The sequence below is a fragment of the Melanaphis sacchari genome, unplaced genomic scaffold, assembly GCF_002803265.2.
Source record: "Melanaphis sacchari strain LSU unplaced genomic scaffold, SCAv2.0 Contig111_pilon_pilon, whole genome shotgun sequence".
Classification (NCBI taxonomy): Eukaryota; Metazoa; Arthropoda; class Insecta; order Hemiptera; family Aphididae; genus Melanaphis; species Melanaphis sacchari.
Genome location: NW_020270431.1, coordinates 947,956 through 969,493, shown reverse-complemented (window position 1 = coordinate 969,493; position 21,538 = coordinate 947,956). Strand labels below are relative to the sequence as shown.

General features: G+C 34.8%; 1 protein-coding gene across 2 annotated transcripts in view; it reads left to right on the top strand.

Annotated features, from left to right (window-relative positions):
- LOC112603833 (low-density lipoprotein receptor-related protein 2) overlaps positions 1-21,538 on the top strand; it is a 64,265-nt gene that overhangs the window by 40,230 nt on the left and 2,497 nt on the right. For both annotated transcript variants that reach the window (XM_025352608.1, XM_025352607.1), the window contains exons 7-40: positions 562-1,497; positions 2,564-2,701; positions 2,803-3,012; positions 3,111-3,306; positions 3,815-4,068; positions 4,734-5,183; positions 5,678-5,937; positions 6,025-6,238; positions 6,578-6,854; positions 6,925-7,102; positions 7,180-7,363; positions 7,452-7,654; positions 7,928-8,112; positions 8,177-8,477; positions 8,545-8,773; positions 8,834-9,039; positions 9,102-9,361; positions 9,445-9,616; positions 9,693-9,918; positions 9,984-10,208; positions 12,025-12,545; positions 12,646-13,083; positions 13,155-13,462; positions 13,531-14,186; positions 14,369-14,550; positions 14,923-15,370; positions 16,096-16,729; positions 17,409-17,988; positions 18,341-18,632; positions 18,902-19,226; positions 19,315-19,610; positions 20,115-20,873; positions 21,013-21,273; positions 21,342-21,476. In XM_025352608.1, the coding sequence (XP_025208393.1) occupies positions 562-1,497; positions 2,564-2,701; positions 2,803-3,012; positions 3,111-3,306; positions 3,815-4,068; positions 4,734-5,183; positions 5,678-5,937; positions 6,025-6,238; positions 6,578-6,854; positions 6,925-7,102; positions 7,180-7,363; positions 7,452-7,654; positions 7,928-8,112; positions 8,177-8,477; positions 8,545-8,773; positions 8,834-9,039; positions 9,102-9,361; positions 9,445-9,616; positions 9,693-9,918; positions 9,984-10,208; positions 12,025-12,545; positions 12,646-13,083; positions 13,155-13,462; positions 13,531-14,186; positions 14,369-14,550; positions 14,923-15,370; positions 16,096-16,729; positions 17,409-17,988; positions 18,341-18,632; positions 18,902-19,226; positions 19,315-19,610; positions 20,115-20,873; positions 21,013-21,273; positions 21,342-21,476 (11,139 nt within the window). The remainder of the gene's footprint in view (positions 1-561; positions 1,498-2,563; positions 2,702-2,802; positions 3,013-3,110; positions 3,307-3,814; positions 4,069-4,733; positions 5,184-5,677; positions 5,938-6,024; positions 6,239-6,577; positions 6,855-6,924; positions 7,103-7,179; positions 7,364-7,451; positions 7,655-7,927; positions 8,113-8,176; positions 8,478-8,544; positions 8,774-8,833; positions 9,040-9,101; positions 9,362-9,444; positions 9,617-9,692; positions 9,919-9,983; positions 10,209-12,024; positions 12,546-12,645; positions 13,084-13,154; positions 13,463-13,530; positions 14,187-14,368; positions 14,551-14,922; positions 15,371-16,095; positions 16,730-17,408; positions 17,989-18,340; positions 18,633-18,901; positions 19,227-19,314; positions 19,611-20,114; positions 20,874-21,012; positions 21,274-21,341; positions 21,477-21,538) is intronic.

The following is a 21,538-nucleotide window of genomic DNA, read 5'->3' as shown; positions in this document are numbered from 1 at the left end:
CGATTACGGCGAAGATGGGTTAGGACAACAAAGACACTATAATTTCATTGTTTTTATCGATTGGTTCAGCGAAAATCATTTCTTGTTAGTACACCTAACCTTGCATAAAATAACTTTTCACCAAATCTGAAAATATTTTAGTTTTGCGATATTTAAATATTAAATTTGTATTTTCTATAAAGTCATCAAGAAAAAATTTGTAATCTTACAGGTTTATTAAATTTGTTTTAGCTATAATAATTCAAATAAAATATAGTCTATTTTCCTTAACGGATTTCTATGAGTTTGGCGTGCCAGCGTACCGTGGGCCTCAACTAATCACCTGTTTAGGTTAGGTCATTTATGTTTCGAAATATCATTTAATTACAACACCTAATTATAGAATTTCTTAAATAAAAAAAAAAAATAACAACTTTGTTCGCAATCGATGTTTTTTCACCGACAAACGGCGATGAGCATCCCGACTCGTTTCCTAAGTACGAAAACCCATATAACGTGATTTTCGATTGTATACTCGCGTGAGTGTGTGCGTGTGTAATATTATGATCGTTATACTTTCAGATCGTGACGAGTGTTCCGAATGGGGATTCTGCGAACAAATGTGCAAGAATACTGAAGGATCGTACGCGTGCAGTTGTTACCCCGGATACATGTTGATGGAACGGAAAAAGTGCGTGGCCAACAACCGGACGCAACCGTTCCAGGTGTACTTCGCTCAGGACAGAAACATCATGAAAATGGATTCCAAGTACCAAAACCAGGTGGTGGTGGCCAACACGACGTCGGCCAGCGGCATGGACTACCATTACTTGTTCAACACGCTGTACTGGTCTGACGTAAAGCTGAAGAAGATCAAGTCGGCGAGGCTGCTGGACGTGGACAAGTTCGTGCGGGACGGCAACGCCATGCCGCCCGAGATCACGTTGCCCGGAATGTGGGAACCCATTTCGGTGGCGGTGGACTGGGTCGGCAACAAGCTGTACGTGGTGGATGGCGTGGGCCAGAAGGTGGACGTGTTCGAGCTGAACGGCCGGTGGCACGCGATCGTGCTCAGCAGCAACTTGACCAACCCGTCGGATATCGCGCTCGACCCCACCCAGGGGTACATGTTCATAGCGGACGGCAACCAGCTGATCCGTGCCAACATGGATGGCGGCGACACCAAAGCCATAGTCACCGACGCTGTGTACAAGGCGTCCGGCGTTTCGGCTGATATACTCGACAAGCGGTTGTACTGGTGCGACTCGCTGCTCGATTACATCGAAACGGTCGACTACGACGGAAACGACCGACACCTCATACTCAGGGGCCCGCAGGTGCCATCGCCGTCCCGGCTGGCGGTGTTCGAAAATCGCGTGTACTGGTCGGACGGCACTAAGCAAGGCATACTGAGCGTCAACAAGTACGACCCGACCAGCGTTTCGTCCGTGTACAAGAACCGCGATATCAAGGACCCGAAATCGGTGAAAATCGTCCATTCGCTTGTCCAGAGAGAAGGTAAGCGACGCGTTTAAAATTTGCGTTTTAAGTTAATTAATATACCTAATATAATATTAAATGTGGGACACCTCCACTTTTATTATACATTAAAATATATTATCATTAAGTAAAAACCTATAAACATTTTATAACTTATTTTATTTTATTTATTTAACAACTAAAAGCGTACGTAAGTTTTAGAAATTTGCACGTACGTGAAGTTGGTACCCCAATCAGTTCTAAATTAGTGTTTTTTTTTTTTACAACTAATTTACAACAATTTACTGCGTCAATAAAAAAAAAAAATTAATAGATTTTTTTCGGCACTAATATGTTTGTAGACAAACATAACATTGGTGTGTCAACTTTACGTTGCACCCCAACTTTGTCCAATCGATTTTTGAATTTTTGCATGAATTAAGGTATACTGGTATTTTTTTTTAATCAATAATAAAGTAAAGTTTTTTATAACTTATAAGTTAGTAGGTATTTAAAATACTCGTATACTCTACATGTCTATGAATATAAATATATTATAAATATGTATATTTTTTTATCTAAAATCAGTCTCAAATTTTAATTAAAACAAGAAACATGTAACGACTAAGCTAACACCGAAAAAGATGTTTAACTTTTCAACAAAATTAACAAAATACGTTTAAATGTTTTTTTTTTATCCTTATTTTTTAAATTTGACGACAATGTGTTTCATCTATAACATTGTTTTCTTGGAAAAATGTTCTTAGTCTTTTCGTATTTTAACGTTGATGGTTACATGCGAAGTTGTATATCTATCCACGATCGTTGTCACCTTTTATTTATAATTCATATGTATAATGTGGTTATTACATAGTTATCATGTATTACTATATGTGATGTCAATATTTTTAAATATCTAGTAAATAGTCTTTTTCGTAAAAATAATATATCGTCTATACCTCAGAATCTTAAAATTAGATTTATGTACTTAATTATGTGTCTCTGTACGTAGGAGAACTGTCAAGTATTTACCATAATGCTATAAAATATAATATTTAATACTGATAATTTTATTATTTTTAATATTGATGTTTTGTGTTCGCAGTATTGTCACCTTGCAGCAAGAATAACGCTGGTTGTCAACACATGTGTATAGTCACTAGAGGCAGCGACGGTTTGTTAGCACACAGGTGCGCCTGTAACATGGGATATCAACTTGCACAAGATATGCATAATTGTGTTTGTGAGTATATAATATATTTACAAACATTAATTGTTTGTGATTCGTGTATTTGTTGAATATTACGTCTATATATAACCTGATGTTTTTCGTTTTTATTTTAGTGGTCGACGAGTTTTTGTTGTACTCTCAACAAAGATTCATCAAAGGTAAAGTCTTGAATAAAGTTTCTCAAGGGTTTGCTGACGCCATACTGCCTGTATCTTCGAGAAGAGCAAGGTTCGTGGGTCTAGATTTCGATGCTCGAGACAATTACATTTATTATTCCGACGTTCTTCAGGACGTTATTTACAGGATATACAGAAACGGGACAGGTAATTATTTAAATCACTTTTCACGCTTAACTTTGTCGTTATGGAATAAACACGTTTTGGGGACTAGCTTATAAGTTATAACCATGAAATATTTGCAGGTAGAGAAATTGTATTAGCATCACAGAACGAGGGCGTGGAAGGTCTTGCCGTTGACTGGGTGGCCAAAAACCTGTACTATATCGACAGTAGAAAAGGTACATTGAACGTCTTAAGCACTCGTAATGTGACCAACAAAAGAGTGCTATTGAAGAATATGAAAAGACCCAGGGCAATTGTTGTTCACCCTAACAAGGGGTAAGTGTCATAAGAAGAAAGCATTATAATTTATGACTACGTTCGAGTAGTATACTCTGGTATAAATATTTATGTGTATCTAGTACTTTTCTATGTAGTATAGTTTTCTGTAAAAATTACGTTTTATTTTTAACTCTGAAAATTAAATTATTGCTTAAAATGTTGGTACGAGATAAATTTAATTTTTACAGACGTAATAGCCAAATTTATTTTTATTTTTTATTTGGTAGTATTCTGTTTTCTCAAAAATAATTTGTTTAAATTATAATTTATGCTATATGCAAAAATTTTTTATATAATTTCAATTAAGTATGTACGTGCAAGATGATTTCATTATGGATTTTAATTATATATAATTACCATAGAATGTGTGCATTATTGTGTTTAAAATCTATAATTGATTATATAAAATCGTTACGTAACGATGCCATGCGCATGATTAGGTTTTCGTTATTGTATATTATTTAATGACTGCGTATATTATAATACTATGGTTAATGAATTTTAGGTACATATTCTTTTCCGAATGGGACCGACCGGCCAACATAAGTCGCGCATACACCGACGGTTCAAATTTGATCGTGTTCCGTAACATCACACTTGGATGGCCAAACGGTTTGGCCGTGGATTTCGCTACAGACCGACTGTACTGGTGTGACGCTTTGCTGGACCATGTCCAGCACTCGAATTTGGACGGAACAGACGTGAGGACCATCAACTCCACACTGATACGACATCCGTTTTCAATAGTCACACATTATGGTATGCATTTCAGCGATTTATTTGGTCTTGATAGGTCGTTTTAAAGAATTTTAAATAATCCTTCTTAACGATGATTCCCAGTGTCGATTAAAATATTTGATTCTTGATTTAAAATTTTATAGTAACGATTTATAATACGTAATCATTGCGTTACAATATAATATAATACGTACAGGATGTAAAGTAGGTTAAAAAGTTAAAAATATAATTAACTTTAAAGTTGACTTAAATCTATTATTAACTTATTAACGGTTAAAGTATATGTTGTCACTATTTACTAAATGTGTGTTACACAGTTCCAGATTAGTACTACCCGTCTATACCTAAGCTTTAATAATAGAAAGAATGGACCTGTTATACAATTTGAAGTTATGATAAATTACTGGATTGATAATTAAAATATCGTTAAAAAACCACTACAAAACACTAAATATTCTTTCATTTTAGATCCACGAGGGTGGTTAGTTATAACTCTACTATTAAAATTCACTAAGTATACAATATCAAAACTGATTGAAATTAAAAATTGCCATATTGTAATCAGTTCCTCCTTAACCCGGTCTTTTTAAGTGTTAACCCCGCAGAGTTTGTTCGCCAATTGTGCGACTGCTGTAGTTGGCGTTTGCGCAGTGTGCTCCATTGACTTAATTGGTTGTCTCGTGTAGATTGGATGTACATCACCGATTGGCGGCTGGACGCCATAATCAAGATACACAAGCTGACCGGCGTCGTATCCAACATCGAGGTCCGGGAGCCACAGAACAACCGGCTGTACGGCGTAAAGATTTACAGCGAACACGAACAGCTCATCGACTACTCTCACCCGTGCTCGATCGCGTCCAACTACGGTGGTTGCCAGAAGCTTTGTTTCGCGTTGCCATCCAACAAATCGTCGACGTCGTCGCTCCAGGCACAGTGCGGCTGTCCGTACGGCGAGAAGATCGACTCGGACGGCAAGACGTGCGTGGCCGACCCGAACGCCGAACCGCCGGTGACGGCTTGCCCGAACACGTGGGACTTTACGTGCAACAATATGCGGTGCATACCCAAGGCGTGGGTGTGCGACGGCGACGACGATTGTCTCGACAACTCTGACGAAGAACAAAACTGCACCAGTGAGTATACTATGGAAACAATAATAGAATGATACTTATTGACTTAATGCCGTGTGTGTTTGTACTCGTTTATATCGTTTATAGTGCGCACTGTATTAATATGTCACCATTAACCGATCTAACTGAGAAAGTTGGTGGCATAATTTTTCGACCAATCAATGTAAAATTACATTAACATAAAAAATAGTAAAGTTAGAATACACGTTGAGTTTTGATATTTCTAAATGTTTTAATTAATTTGTGTATATAATAACTTAAATTGGAAATAAGTAATTAAATTAAAAACCCATTCATTTATACGTAATATAGAAGTGACGTTTAATTAATTGTCGGTAATTATCCAACTAAAATAATTAATAGTAATAATTGATAATTTTTTCAAGTGTTTCAATTATTGATCTTAACTTTTTGATTGTAGACAATATTTTCCGTTTTACTCGAACGTGTTTACATATTATCGTTGTTTTTTACACATTTTCATTATCGTTTTTTAGAACCTACCTGTGCTCCGGGTGAATGGCAGTGCGGTTCCGGCCGTTGCGTACCAGGCACGTTCCGGTGCGATGGCGAAAACGACTGCGGCGATTACAGCGACGAAACAGGATGTACGAACGTCACGTGTTCTTCAACACAATTCTTATGCGAAAATGGCCGCTGCGTACCGGCTACGTGGAAATGTGACTCCGAAAATGACTGTGGTGACGGTTCGGACGAAGGCGACTTTTGCGCAGAAAAAACGTGTGCATATTTTCAAGTAGGTCTAATGCCGACTGATCGCTTGCGATCGTTGACGATGTTTAACAACAGTAATAATAGTCGAAAATTCGTCATTTGTTTTCAGTTTACTTGCCCGAGATCCGGACACTGTATTCCGCAAACGTGGGTGTGTGATGGCGACAATGACTGTTTCGACAACCAAGACGAAGAAGGTTGTCCGCCAATTACGTGTTCATCGACACAGTTCAAATGTGCCGACCTCAGGCAGTGTATACAGGAGACGTACAAGTGCGATGGAATATTAGACTGTAACGATGGCAGTGACGAGCTCGGTTGTCGTAAGTGCGATTGTCGTTAAATATTCATTACGCGAGACTGCCATAGCGGTTCAGTTAAATTGATAACACACCGAAAAAATATGTCATATACAACGATAGAGCTCTTAAAAAAATCATTATTTCTACATTTTTATGAAATTGATTTACTCACTTATGATAATGACAAAGTTGTTCACTCAAAATATGAACAGACATATATTTTTTTTTTTTTTGTTTAAATATATTATTGAGCAGTCAAAAGTTCTCAATCGCATATATATTTGATACGTAACATTATTATTGGAAAAAAAAACACAAACAAATTAAATGAATACGAATTTATTTTTGTATTTAATTTAGCTACATTGGCTCCTAATCAATGTGACACCGAAAAACAATTTCGCTGTGAAAAGTCGGGTATATGTATACCAAAAACATGGTATTGTGATGGAACCGCTGATTGTGACGATGATTCAGATGAACCGAAAACTTGTGGACAAGTTTCTTGCCAGTCAAACTACTTTAAATGTAACAATTCACAATGTATTTTCAAGGCATATATCTGTGATGGTAGAGATGATTGCGGTGATGGTTCTGATGAAGACTATAGACTTGCTTGCGGTGCACCACCATTCAAGTTAGTAATTCTGAAATTTTCTATTCAGTATGAATTAAAATTTTTAATATAAAATATATTATTTTTGTAGATGTATGTCAGGTGAATGGCAATGTCCCAATACAACAAACCGCTGTGTTAATATAACAAATGTATGTGATGGAATACCTCATTGTCCAAATGGTGCCGACGAAGGACCTAATTGTGATCTTCCTGAATGTGACAAAGAGGGCAGTTATTGCTCAAACGGATGTAAACAAACACCAGTAGTAAGTTAGTTTAGATTGAATGGCTAATAAAATGTTGTACTGACTTCTAGTTTATATTAAAATAACATAAATTATAGGGACCACTGTGCACGTGTCCTCACGGTGAAGTCTTAAACACTACATATGAATGTATGGATCTCAATGAGTGTGATCCACCGGGTCTTTGCTCACAACATTGTACAAATACCAAAGGCAGTTATTTCTGCTCCTGTGCTCCTGGCTATATTTTAGAACCTGATAAACACACATGCAAAGCTTTAAGTAAGATAAGACCTTATTTAAAATAATAATTGCATTTTTCAGTCTTGTATATTTCTCTAATGGTAATTTTCATTTCATGTATTTTTAGATCACAGTGCAGCATTTTTAATAATTTCCAATCGCCATTCAATATTGGTTGCTGACCTCAAGGAACAAGGCCTAGAACGAGTCCCTATTATAGTGGAAAATGTCGTGGCGACTGCATCAAACATGCACACGGGGACTATATTTTGGTCAGATATGAAACTTAAAAAGATATCCAGATTGGACAAAAGCAGCGAGCCTAAAGATGTTCGTATATTATTTATTAAACTAAAAATTATAATATTCCTATGAACAGTATCTTACAAGATACTTACATCTTAGAGTTAATAATAAACTTAAATTTGATAAAAAAAATCAGTTGTAGTTATAACTAAAGTCCATCATTTTCTGATACTCATAATCTTTTTTTAATAATTAAAAAAAAAAACATTTCCATGATTTACAGAAATTGCATAGTCACTTTATAATATAACTTAATAAAAAATATATTTTCATGATATTATTGTATTTTTTGTTTAGATAATTACATCTGGGTTAGATTTAGTTGAAGGTTTAGCTTATGATTGGATTGGAGGACATATTTATTGGCTAGATTCTCGACTTAATACTGTTGAAGTGGCCAATGAAAATGGAACCAATCGCATTATTCTGTTGAAAGAAAATATTACTCAACCGAGAGGAATGATGTTAGATCCAAGTCCAGGGTAAGTTATTTAAACTTCATAAGAGTCAGTGAGATAAAACTATTGTAACACTAAACATTTTCAGAGCTCGATGGTTGTTCTGGACTGATTGGGGAGAAAATCCAAGAATTGAACGTGTCGGTATGGATGGCACAAACCGTTCCGTTATTATTAGTTCAAAAATTTATTGGCCTAATGGTTTAACTTTGGACATTGTTAATCAACGAGTATATTTTGCCGATTCTAAACTTGACTTTATAGACTTCTGTTATTATAATGGAACTGGTCGTCAACAAGTTATTGCTGGAAGTCATTATCTACTACATCCTCATTCACTTACTTTATTTGAAGATACACTTTACTGGACTGATAGGCAGTTGAACAGGGTAACATAAATTATTTATGACATTATTGTAATGACGGTTGTCTAAACATTTTTTATTTTAATTATAGGTATTATCAGCTCATAAATTTAAGGGGAAAAATCAAACTGTTGTTTCTCATTTAATTTCACAACCTTTAAGTATTCATGTACATCATCCATCTTTACAACCAATTACACCAAATCCATGTGAAAATGCTACTTGTGAACAACTCTGTTTGTTATCACCTTCATCACCCAATGGTTATACATGTAAATGTAAACCAGGATATAGAGTAGATAATGGCAAATGCAATGAAAGTAATAAATAATATAAAAATTGTATTATTATAAATTATCTAATAATAATTTTCCTTCTAGATGAATCTCCATTTTTATTAGTCATGCGAGGTTACCAAATCATTGACGTCAGTTTAACACCAGGGGATAAAACGACTGGACATATTGTTCCAATTGTTGGTATTGAAGGAGGTACACAAGTTGATTATGACACCGAAACTAAATCATTATTTTGGGTAGAAGGATTAAAAGTAAATGAAGAAGATGAAAGTATTAACAGTGTCAATGTACGTAGTTGTTATTTTTCTAATATAATTTTATATTTACTAATATTTGTATAAATATTTAGTGTACATTAATGATGTCTCCATATCACGGAGGAAACAAATCATCTTTGTTAGGCGAACTCACTGGTTTTGTGGGTGCTCCATATGTCATAGCTTTTGACTGGAATGGTCGAAACTTGTATATTGGAAATAGGGAGTCTTCCAGCTTAGAAGTAATCAAAATAGATGGTATAAATAAATACAGAATGGTATTATTATCAAACAACGGAAAGGATATATCTGTGGCAACTCCAAGTGACATTGTTTTGGATCCTAGCGAAGGGTAAGTGTTATCAAATGTTTTTTTTTTTTTATATAATAATATATGATATGCCCAATAATTAACAAAACGTTATACTTTTACAGAAAACTCTATTGGGCTGACCAAGGAGGCTTTGGTGTACCTCCTAAGATAGGTAAAATTAATATGGATGGATCTAATCCTCAAGTGTTAATTAATGATGGTCTTGCACCTGAAGCAATCGCCATTGATCTAGAACAGAAAAATATTTATTATAGTACACAATATCCTAGCAATGTAAATTAAATTAACATATTTATTTTCATAACAAAGAAGTTTTTTAATAAATAATTTTATATTTTTTTCTCTCCAGATAAAAGTCATGAGTGTAAATGGTATGAATCATCGAACAATAATGAGCGACCATAATAGTATCGCTCTTCCAAAATCATTGGGAATCTATGATCGGTATCTATATTTCATAGACTCTAGATATGATCACCTTGTAAGAGTCAATGCCGAAGATGGTTCTGGGATGGAAAAAATTTTAGATAATGATCCAGATCTTAAATCATTAAAAGTGTTTTCGAAGAAAACTAGTGAGTTTGTATAATATGTTTATATTTAAATGGGATAAAACTATCAAATAAATACATTTTTTTAGATGTAAATCATCCATGTGCTGTGACAAAGAATGGAGGATGCCAACAGTTTTGTATTCCAAGCGAAAATGGTAACAGAGTTTGTGCTTGCTCTGTGGGATACAAAAAGGAATTTGATATAAAGTGTACACCGCATTCTTCATTTGCGGTCGTTTCTCAAGTAGATTTGGTCAGAGGGTATAGTCTTACTGATACACTTGATGCTATTGTTCCAATATCAGGACCAGGTAAATAATATATATATAATACTGTGATATGTTTAAATTCAGATGATAGCTTTACATTATTTATATCTGTCTTGTACTCAGATAATCTATTAAAAACCCTCTTTTTCATTAAACTAGTGCCCTAAAAATCTCTAATCAGTATAAGTTATTAATGAAAAATGCTGATCTATTGTACTGAACTATAATTTTGGATAGTTATTTTTTCAATTTTTATTTTGGTTGGTTCACAGCATTTAATTTAATTTAATAATTTTTGTGATCTTCAGTAAGTCTTTTTAATCTAGCTTAAATATTTATCATAGCATTTTTTTTTTCAGTTGAGATATAATATATAAATATTTTGGTCTTCATAGTTGTTTCTGTTCTTTGATTGTACCTTAAATTGTAGTATGATGACATAATTATAATTATAATTCTCTATAATGACATACAATCTTTTCCGCTATATCTCATCATCAGCGCATTGTAACTTTCATTATGGTTCTCGTTTCTTCAATTTCAGTTTGTCCATCTTCATTCGTTTTTTTTTTCTGTTCAGCTTATCTTTTCTATACATATGCCTCTAATACCATATTTATTATATTCTAAGAGAATACCTTACCTAATTTTTTAATAATCTATATCTCCAAACCATATAAAATTGCATAAAAGTTCTATTTATGTATAAACATGTTTGTAATATCTTCTTTATTCCTCTATTAATTTTGTTTGAGACCAGAAATTTCTTTTTCTTTACTTCCTTCTATTGTTATTTGATTGCTTAAAAAATTAAAGTTGGTTTTCTAAGTAAACATTTATGTTAATTGTGTATTCACGGACACAAATCAACATTTTTATTTGGTTTGAATAAATACACATTATATATTTAATTATAATCATTTGTATCTCCATCACACATTGAAAATAACTTTCCATTTCTGTTAAGAATGCTATGTTATCTAAATTTAATAAATAAAAATGTTTAAAAAAAATTCTTTTAAAGAGCATTAAATTAACTAATTATTAGTAGAATTATTAATAGATTGAATTAAGAGAATAGAAAACAAAATGTTTTAACCTTTTTTTTTTTTTTTTTTTTTTTTTTTGATTATTATAATTGAAAAATTAAAAACTGCTTAATTGAAAAAAATAATGATAATTTTAAATTTTAGTAAATTTTAATATATTTGAATAGTTTTGTGATTTTTTTTGAATCTAACATTATGCTATGCTTCGTATTAAAAAGTTCGCTTTACATAATTGTTAAACTTACCTATCTACCTTAATATTATGTTTTATATTTCTCATTTTATGTGTATTTTTGTTCTAATTTTTAGATAATAAGACTATTTTGATGTACCAATTTGCTAAATTTTTAGTGTTTATCCTGCTTATACTCATAAGTACCTAATTCTTGTATATTCAGCTGAAACAGCATTTAATCATGGCATAATACATACAGTCCCAAAACTACATTTTGTATAAATATATTCTCATATATTTTTTTTAAATACCTGTTGAATAAAATTAAATGCTTTAATAAAATTCTAGTTCAATGGTTCTTCAGCACAAAAATATATATCAAAATATAATAAAAAAGTTTAAAAAAAATACAATTTTAATAAGTAGAGGCATCATGTATACGGTGTTAAGTTCAACTACATCGCATAATTATTTTTATACTGATAATAATATCATTGAACAATGTAAACAGAAAATTATGCCCGTACGATAACTCTTAGAATTGAATATACTTTAATACTAATACAATATATTTTTCGTGTTGTCTTCTTCAAAAGATATCTAGCAATTGACTAACATCAAAAATATTTTATAGGACATCATATCTTACATGTGGACGTTCACGTGTCCCAAAATTGGATATATTGGGTAGAGTTCAGTCGTGGTACATGGAATGGTATTTACAGAATACGACCAAATGGTACCGAGCTTCAGCATATAATTAAAGATGGAATCGGTTCTAATGGTATCCGAGGCTTGACGATTGATTGGATCGCGGGAAATATTTATTTCACGAACGTGTTCCCTCACGAAAACTACGTAGAGGTATGTTGGTTAGACGGTTCTATGCGCAAAGTTCTCGTTAAGACAACAACGGACGCACCAAAAGAACTGGCGGTGAACCCGATCAAACGATTGTTATATTGGATCGATTATGGTCAGTATCCGAAAATTGGCAAAGCATATTTGGACGGATCTAATTGGATGCCAATCGTGACTACCGGAATAAGCCAGCCTAGAGATTTAACGGTTGATATGATCACTCATGACGTGTATTGGGTGGATGGCAGATTAGATTTAATTCAAAAAGTATCGTCTAGCGGAGGTGAAAGACAAGTGAGTCTCATAAACCATTTCCTTACCTAAAAATTTTTTATTAAATACGTTCTTTACATGTATTGAATATTAATATTATTTTTTAAATTATTTTTTCTAGATTGTTCGACGAAATATTCCAAATCCGATGGGTATCGCCATACATTTGAGCGATATGTATTGGGTTGATAGAAACTTGAAGACTGTATTTAAGGCTTCCAAACTTCCAGGAAATAATTCCATGCCCATTCCCATTAGAACTGGACTTCCTAAATTGCGCGATATAGCTATATTTGACGTTAACACTCAACCTCCGGACGAGTCCAACTCTTGTTCACGATTTGGTAACGGGGGATGCGATCAACTGTGTTTCTCGTTTCCGCCTTCATACTCGATAAACAAATTTTTGTTCCGTTGCGACTGTGCCACTGGAATTATAGCAGTCGGTACGGGCACTAAATGCGACACTGTATCCGAATACTTGGTGTTTGCCACAAGGACTGAAATTCGATCGGCAAGTTTGGACCCTCTATCGACCACATTACCATTTAAACCAGTAGTACGTATTTCATTTGGTTCATAGTTATATTCATATTTAGAATTGATAATTTATATTTGTAATTTCTAAAGGGTAATTTATCAAATGTGGTTGGTCTGGACTTTGACTATGCAGACAACAAGTTATTCTTCACTCAAATAAGACCGATGTCCCAGATATCTTCTGTATCGAGTAATTCGCCCAGTAACAGTCAAATAAAGATGATACTAGGCCGTCGAATCAATCCAGAAGGAATTTCATATGATTGGACTCAGAAAAAAATATATTGGACGGATTCATCTAACAATTCTATTTATGCCATGAATATAGATGGCACTGAGGTGGTAATGATTGCTAGAGTTGAAAGACCTAGAGCAATCGTAGTCGACCCGTGCAATGGGTTAGTAAAAAAGTTCATAATTATTAAGTATCTTGTTTTTGTTTATTAAAAATCTTTGTTTTCTTTAGAACGTTGTATTTCACCGATTGGGGACGTTTTGGTACTGCCGGAAAGATCTTCAGGACTACAATGGCAGGATCTTTGAAGAAAGCCATCATCGACAAAGACTTGTCTCAACCCAGTGGTTTGACGATTGATTTTGATGACCAAATGTTGTACTGGTCTGATGCCGTAAGAGAAAAAATAGAAAGATCTACACTGGATGGTGGTGATCGTGAAGTATTGATAACTGCAACTATCTATCCGTTTGCTTTGACCGTCCACGGAAATTATATATATTGGACAGACCTTCAACTAAGAGGTGTTTATAGAGCAGAAAAACATACCGGTGCTAACATGATAGAAATAATCAAGAGATTAGACGATTCGCCCAGGGATATAGCTATATACTCAAAAGACAGGCAAAAATGTTCGGTAAATCCCTGCTCGATTAGCAATGGCGGTTGTACACAGAGTTGTCATCCTGGACCCAACGGTACAGCTGAATGCAAGTGTGATGATAATTCGAAACTCGTGAATGAAGGCCGTATGTGCGTTAATAAGAACATCACTTGTGAGAGTAATAAATTCCATTGTCGTAACGGCAAGTGTATATCGCGCATGTGGTCGTGTGACGGTGACGATGATTGCGGCGATAACAGTGACGAAGACGTTAAATACTGCGGTACGTAAATTTTATATATATATGGTTTCTTAACATTCTATCCGTATTTTACAGTAGAATTAATTGTATATTTACAATCATCACTTATAGTCAATGTAGCTTATTTTTATATTACACATGTAGGTAATAATTCATTTAAAAAAAAAATTGTTAATTATAATAAATTATTTGTATTCTTATAGCATATCATTCGTGTAGTACTAACGAGTTCCGATGTGCCAACGGTAGGTGTATATTTAAAACTTGGAAATGTGATCACGAAAATGACTGTAAAGACGGATCTGATGAAGTTGGATGTGTTTATCCACCATGCGCAGATGGGGAATTTACTTGTGCAAATTCTAGATGTATTGCCATGTCACAAGTAAGTTTACACTTAAGAAATAAAATAGTAATTATTTTCAAATATATTATTTAAATTAAATCTAGATATTTATCTCGTGTTTTTTTATTCATAAATATTTTTTTCCAATACAATGAAAATGAACATATAACTTAACTACTCTCGACATTTAAACAAGTAAACATATTAATTAAATTGATGAATAAAAAGTTACGTTTTACTTTATATTTTCTTTTGTATTGAACGACACAAATGGTCAATCATATGTAGATATAGTTACGATAAATTAATAATACTTGGTTAAAGTTATGTAAAGTTCGTTAATTGGAAATTTTTGAATCACACAATTCACATCAAACCACCACATCAATGAAAATCTTTTTAAATTTTCAGGTGTGCAATGGCGTTAACGACTGTAAGGACAATGCGACTTCAGATGAAACCCACGATCGGTGCCCTAAGAATATAACGTGTCCAGCCAACCATCTGAAGTGTGAAAAGACGAACATTTGCGTGGAACCGTATTGGTTGTGCGACGGTGATAACGATTGTGGTGACAACAGTGACGAAGACGCTGTGCATTGTTCTCAGAGGACCTGCCCGACGAACAGCTTCCGGTGTCCCAATCACAGGTGTATACCAGCAACCTGGTATTGCGACGGTGACGATGATTGTGGTGATGGGTCGGATGAACCACCCGAGTACTGCAAATCAGAGGGTCGTACGTGTTTCGGTGACCTATTTACATGCGATAACGGCAATTGTATACCTAGGATTTACATCTGTGATGGTGACAACGATTGTTTGGACAATTCCGACGAGGATATAAGACACCAGTGTAGTGAGTATAACTAATGAAAATGTATGGTATTTATCATAGGGCCATATTTGGGGCCATAATGGGAAGGGGCTAAAGAGGGCTGTTGACTCGGGTAGATATTTAATTTTCAAAATTTTCATTGTTTTAATCCTCGTTTATAACTTAATTGGCTTATTCCCTACAGTTATTATTTCTATATTTTGTAATTTATAATATTAACAAAAATCCAATAGCAGTATTAAACCTTGAAAGAGATTTCACCACTATCATAAATTATGATAGTAATTAATTATTTTCTGAGGTACAATCATGGAAGAAAATTTAAATAATTTAACTGACATTTTTATTTAAATATAATAGTTCATTATATTATAAAAATTGTTTTTTAAAACTAGTAGATTTTTTTGTTGTATAATTTACGGTTCATTTTGTCTCTGGATGAAACATTTTTAAAAACAGTTATTAAATATAATGCTGCTCAGCCTATATGTCTACTTTTCTAACTATATAATTCAGCCTCATCTGATGAGTTAGTAGTAATTAGGTAATAGGTTTGTCTTGCATAGGTTTGAATATTGTATAATATTACGCAGGTCGATATTTTGTGGTGGATTTTATATTATTAAAAATAAAACAACATATGCTTAGAAATTTCTCAAAACAGGGAGATTCTTGTATAGAGGATAAAAAAAAAATCTAATAATTATTCAGTTTCCATGCATTATAACATTATTTTTTCCTCACAGACAACCGTAAATGCGACGAGTCGACTGAATTCACGTGTCTGGCGAACAAGGCGTGGAACCGGGCACAGTGCATACCGAAAAAATGGCTGTGCGACGGAGACCCAGACTGCGTTGACGGAGCGGACGAGAACGCAACATTGCTCAATTGCACGACAGTGGCCAACTGCAGTGCAGATCAGTTCACATGCGGAAACGGGCGGTGCATCAATCGCGGTTGGGTGTGCGACCACGACAACGACTGCGGAGACGGAACTGACGAAGGAAAGGATTGCCACGCACACTACAAGACGTGTTCGCCGCGCGAATTCGCGTGCCAGAACTTCAAGTGTATCCGGAACACGTATCGGTGCGACGGCGAAGACGATTGCGGCGACAACTCAGACGAATTCGGATGTCCGGCGGGTGGCCGGAACGGGTCGGCGACCGCGTGCGGCACTGACCAGTTCCGATGCGCTAGCGGGCAGTGCATTAATGCCACATTGGTGTGCAACAAAGTGTCGGACTGCGCGGACGACAGCGACGAACCAGCACACTGTAACGTGGACGAATGCGCTCGAGTCGAGCTCAACCAGTGCGCCCATCGATGCATCGACACCCCCACCGGATTCACATGCGAATGCAACGAGGGATACAAGTTAGTCTAATTTATTTATCGTACTTAATCATTTCTATTCGCATACATAAACGACGGGTAGTGCTATTAGTTGTGTCACGCGGTAAAAATATCCTCCAAATTGCGGTCTATGAAATTTATTTTTATATCTATTAAAATAATTAAAAATTCAAACAAATATAAATGTTATTTGGAATATTATTTTCTTTTTCCATTTTTACACTAATAACGATACTATAAGTTTAGTATTTATTTATTTATTTATTTATTTTTTTGTAAATTTGAATAGTCTAAGTGTAGTCAACCGTAATGTAACATGATAGATACTTCATAAAAACATATTGTAGACTAATAATAATAATATGTTTAAATCTATTTTATAATTGTCATTTTTCAACTGTCGTTATTTTTAAACAAGCTACTATAATATTTTAAGTATGAATTTATAATAGACATAGCTTAAAATGTTAATTATTAATCAGGTAAAAATTAGGATACCTATAAGATTTTAGCGTATAAAAATCCAGGCTGAAGTATTAGTATAAGTGTAACAAACGTGAGTTATGTATACTACAAACTCGTACAAAATTAATATTTTCTAACTTGTATGTATGATGAGTTCGTATCTGATCATTGACTTATACGAGTGGGTATAGATGTTTAGTGTTTTAAACGTTTCGATGTGTTTTATTTGTCTTAGGCTTATGGAAGATGGTAAAGCGTGTGACGATATTAATGAGTGTGTAGAAGTGCCCGGAGCGTGTTCACAGTATTGTTTAAACACACCGGGATCATTTTATTGTAAGTGCGACGAAACTTACTACGACCGGACATCTGATGAACGAACGTGCAAGCGGCGTGATAGAAACAAACCTTGGTTAATATTCACCAACAAGTATTATGTGCGAAACATGTCATTAGACGCATCTGAGTACTCGCTCAATCATCAAGACCTATTGAACGTAGTCGCATTGGATTTCGATTACTCGGAAGAGAAGTTGTATTTCTGCGACGTGAGCGCGAAAACCATTTACAGGACGAAAGTTGGAAGCACGGAACGCGAAAAGATCATCAGACATGACAGCCACGGTCTAGAAGGCATCGCTGTGGATTGGGTTGGCAGAAAATTGTATTGGCTAGACCGACACAGCAAACATCTGGAGGTGGCTGAGCTAAACGGCACAAATAGGAGAACGCTCAAAGCCGGCATTCAAGACCCGAGAGCAATAGCTGTACACCCGGGAACTGGTTACTTATACTTTACAAGTTGGCATCTTCAGGTAAGTTATAAACATGACATTTTTTCTACTTGATTAAAATATACATAATGTATTTAAAAATTACACGTGGTATTTAACTGACTAATAATTTTTTTTTTTTAATTTATGACAAAAAATAGTATTTATTTTTAACACAATCTATTGCATTAAAAAAAAGATATATATATTCACGGTTAAATTTATTTATTTAATGAATAAAAAAGTATAAAATAATATACAGATAATATGTTTATATTTATCTAAATAAATAATATTGTAGGTAGAAAATTAAGTATATATATATAAATAATTTCTATAGTTTTAATTTTTTTTAATCGAATTAATGAATAAAATATTCATTGTTTATTTACAGGCTTACATAGGAAAAATCGGCATGGACGGAAGCAACTTCACTCAAATATTGACACACGAGAACGACATTGCTTGGCCTAACGCTCTAACTATAGATTACTTCACGGAACGAATTTATTGGGCTGATGCTCATTTAGACTACATAGCTTCGGCTGATCTGGAAGGCAGACACAAACACATTGTACTCTCTGGCGAACGCGTGCCACACGTGTTTGCACTCACGTTGTTTGATGACGAGTTATTCTGGACGGATTGGAACTTGAAAGCTATCGTCAAGTCAAATAAATTTACAGGTGAGTAATTTAATAACAGCCTATGCTCATCCCATTTTCATTAAAAATACTTTAAGATCATAATTAAATTTGAAAAGTACCTACTTCAAATAATTGTTTACGATAGTTGAGTAGGTATTAAAATAATACGTATAATATTATGGCTTGTCGAGATCGTATTTGTTAAGTGTATTAAGTTTATTTTAAAAGTATTTTTAACAATATTGGTGTATTCTATCTGCCCGAAATCACCAAACGTAACTAAAATATTGAAAATTGTTTTTTTTTAGGACACGATTATAGAGTGCTTAGGAACACCACACATCGACCGTATGATTTGCACGTCTATCATAATTTGCGACAAATTCCGTTTGCCAATCCGTGTGGCGGGGATAACGGTGGCTGTTCACATCTTTGCCTCTTGCGTCCCGTGCCCGGAGTGGATACGTCTCCTGACGGTTATCTGGATGCCAAGAGTCCAGTATCGTTTACATGTGCCTGTCCTAACCAATTCTACCTGGACCCTCGTGATAACAAGACCTGCATATCCAACTGTACCGTTGGTCAGCACGAATGCAAGGAGAATGACCAAAAATGCATCCCATGGTTTTGGAAGTACGTTTAAATAAAAATCGAGATTTCTTCGTTTATACTATCATTATGTTAAAAATCGAGACCAATATTTATATACATTATGTTTTAGGTGTGATGGAGAGAGAGACTGTGCCGATGGAACGGATGAGATCCAAAGTCAGTGTCCCACAAGATATTGCCGAGGTGGAGCATTCCAGTGTGCAAATCGGAACTGTACGCCATCGGCTACAATTTGTGATGGTGTTGACGATTGCGGAGATGGATCTGATGAGAAAAACTGTGAATTACCGTGCCCGAGCATTGAGTTCAAATGCCGTTCAAATGGAAGATGTATATTGGATTCATGGAAGTGTGACGGTGAACCTGACTGTAAAGACGGTAGTGACGAAGATCCGGCGATGTGCCGTAAGTACTTCTGAGAATTAATTTTTTGTAGGGTTTTCACAAACTATTTTGTACAATTAGCCTGTTCTATTATATTTTACAATGAGATTTAATTTGATTACCTAAAAATTACAAGTTTTAAACACTATATTATTGCGAAAAAATCTTATTTTAACATAGATAAACTGTTTTTGAGCTGGATAAGATTTTTATTTCTTCTTAATTGTGGTGAATTTTTGTAAAAAAATGTCTGACCAATTTTGCTTTACAGTTATAAATAATTTAAAAACGTATAATAATAAAATAATATTTTTTTTCTGTATTATAAATCCTTCAAGTTTTTCAAAAAATACAAAGATTTCCTTGGAAAATTAAGTTAGCTAGTTAAACTTTTCGTTATAATGATAAAACTTCTCAAGGTTGACCAATATCTAATCATTAAATTAATAAATCAAACTATAAAAATATATCATGCAAGCACAACATTCAATAATCTTTAATTTTTTTTTTTTATTTTGCTTATAGATAATAGAGAATGTGATCCGAAGTCAGAATTTTCGTGTAAAAACGGTCGATGTATTCCGAAATTGTGGGTTTGCGATTTTGACAACGATTGTGGTGACGATTCAGATGAACCTGCCTACATGTGCCGACAAAGAAACTGTACGACTGGATGGCAGAGATGTCCAGGAAAGACCAATTACCGGTGCATTCCGAAGTGGTTGTTCTGTGATGGCAAGGATGATTGTCGCGATGGTTCAGACGAGCTTCCAGAAAACTGTCCGAAGTGCCAAGCTGCAACAGACTTCCAATGTAAAAACAATAGGTGTATACCAAAGAGATGGCTGTGTGATTTCGAAAACGATTGCGGTGACAATTCAGACGAATCAGAAGACCTGTGCAAAGGATTATACCGACAGTGTTCGGAATCTGAGTTCCAGTGTTCCAACGGAAAGTGTATACCAGGCCAATGGAGGTGTGACCATGACGATGATTGCGGAGATAACTCGGATGAACTCAATTGTGGCGGTTTCCAATGCAAAAACGGCACGTTCCAATGTAAGAGTGGTCATTGCATCGCGTCTTACTTCCGGTGCGACGGTGATAGGGACTGCCGGGACTTTAGCGATGAAATAGGTTGTCCGCCCAGATATCCCGAAGGTCGGTATTGTCCTAAGAACAAGTTCGAGTGTAAAACCACCAAGCTGTGCGTTTTCAATTCTGAGATCTGTGATGGGGAAGACGATTGCGGCGACGGCTCTGACGAAGCGTCTGAACTCTGTTGTGAGTGGCATTTGATTTCATAATGACAAAATATAATATAATTTTTACTTATAAAAAAATATAAATATTAAATATATAAATATTTTTACTTATTTTTAGTACTTATCACCACTAATATTTATATTTTTTTTTTTTACAGCCAATATGAGTTGTACTCTCGACAACCGTTTCTCTTGTGAAAACAAACACTGCATCCCGATGTACCAACGTTGTGACGGCGTAGACAATTGCGGAGACGGTTCTGACGAAAATGACTTAAGCGTTTGCGGTATGATGCACAACATCAGGCAGTGTGATCATTACACAGAATTTACGTGTGCCAATCGCGAATGCGTCAACAAATCAAAACTATGTAATCTCCAGTACGACTGCGAAGATCTGTCAGACGAAAAGGGATGCCGTAAGTGTTAATACGTGTGATACGAATATGAGTTGTTTTGTTACACGTTTGGTGTTTTTTCGTTTCAGATTATTCAGGTACGTGCTTAGAATCCACAAAAGGTGGTTGTGAACACTACTGCTTGAATGTGACATCGGGTAAAGGATTCAGCTGTGCCTGTTACGCTGGATACGAGATCGGAGAAAACAGTAAAAAATGTGAAGGTAAGTTTGAACAACAATTATGCATTGCAAAACATTTTTTTTCTATTTATACATGTTGTATG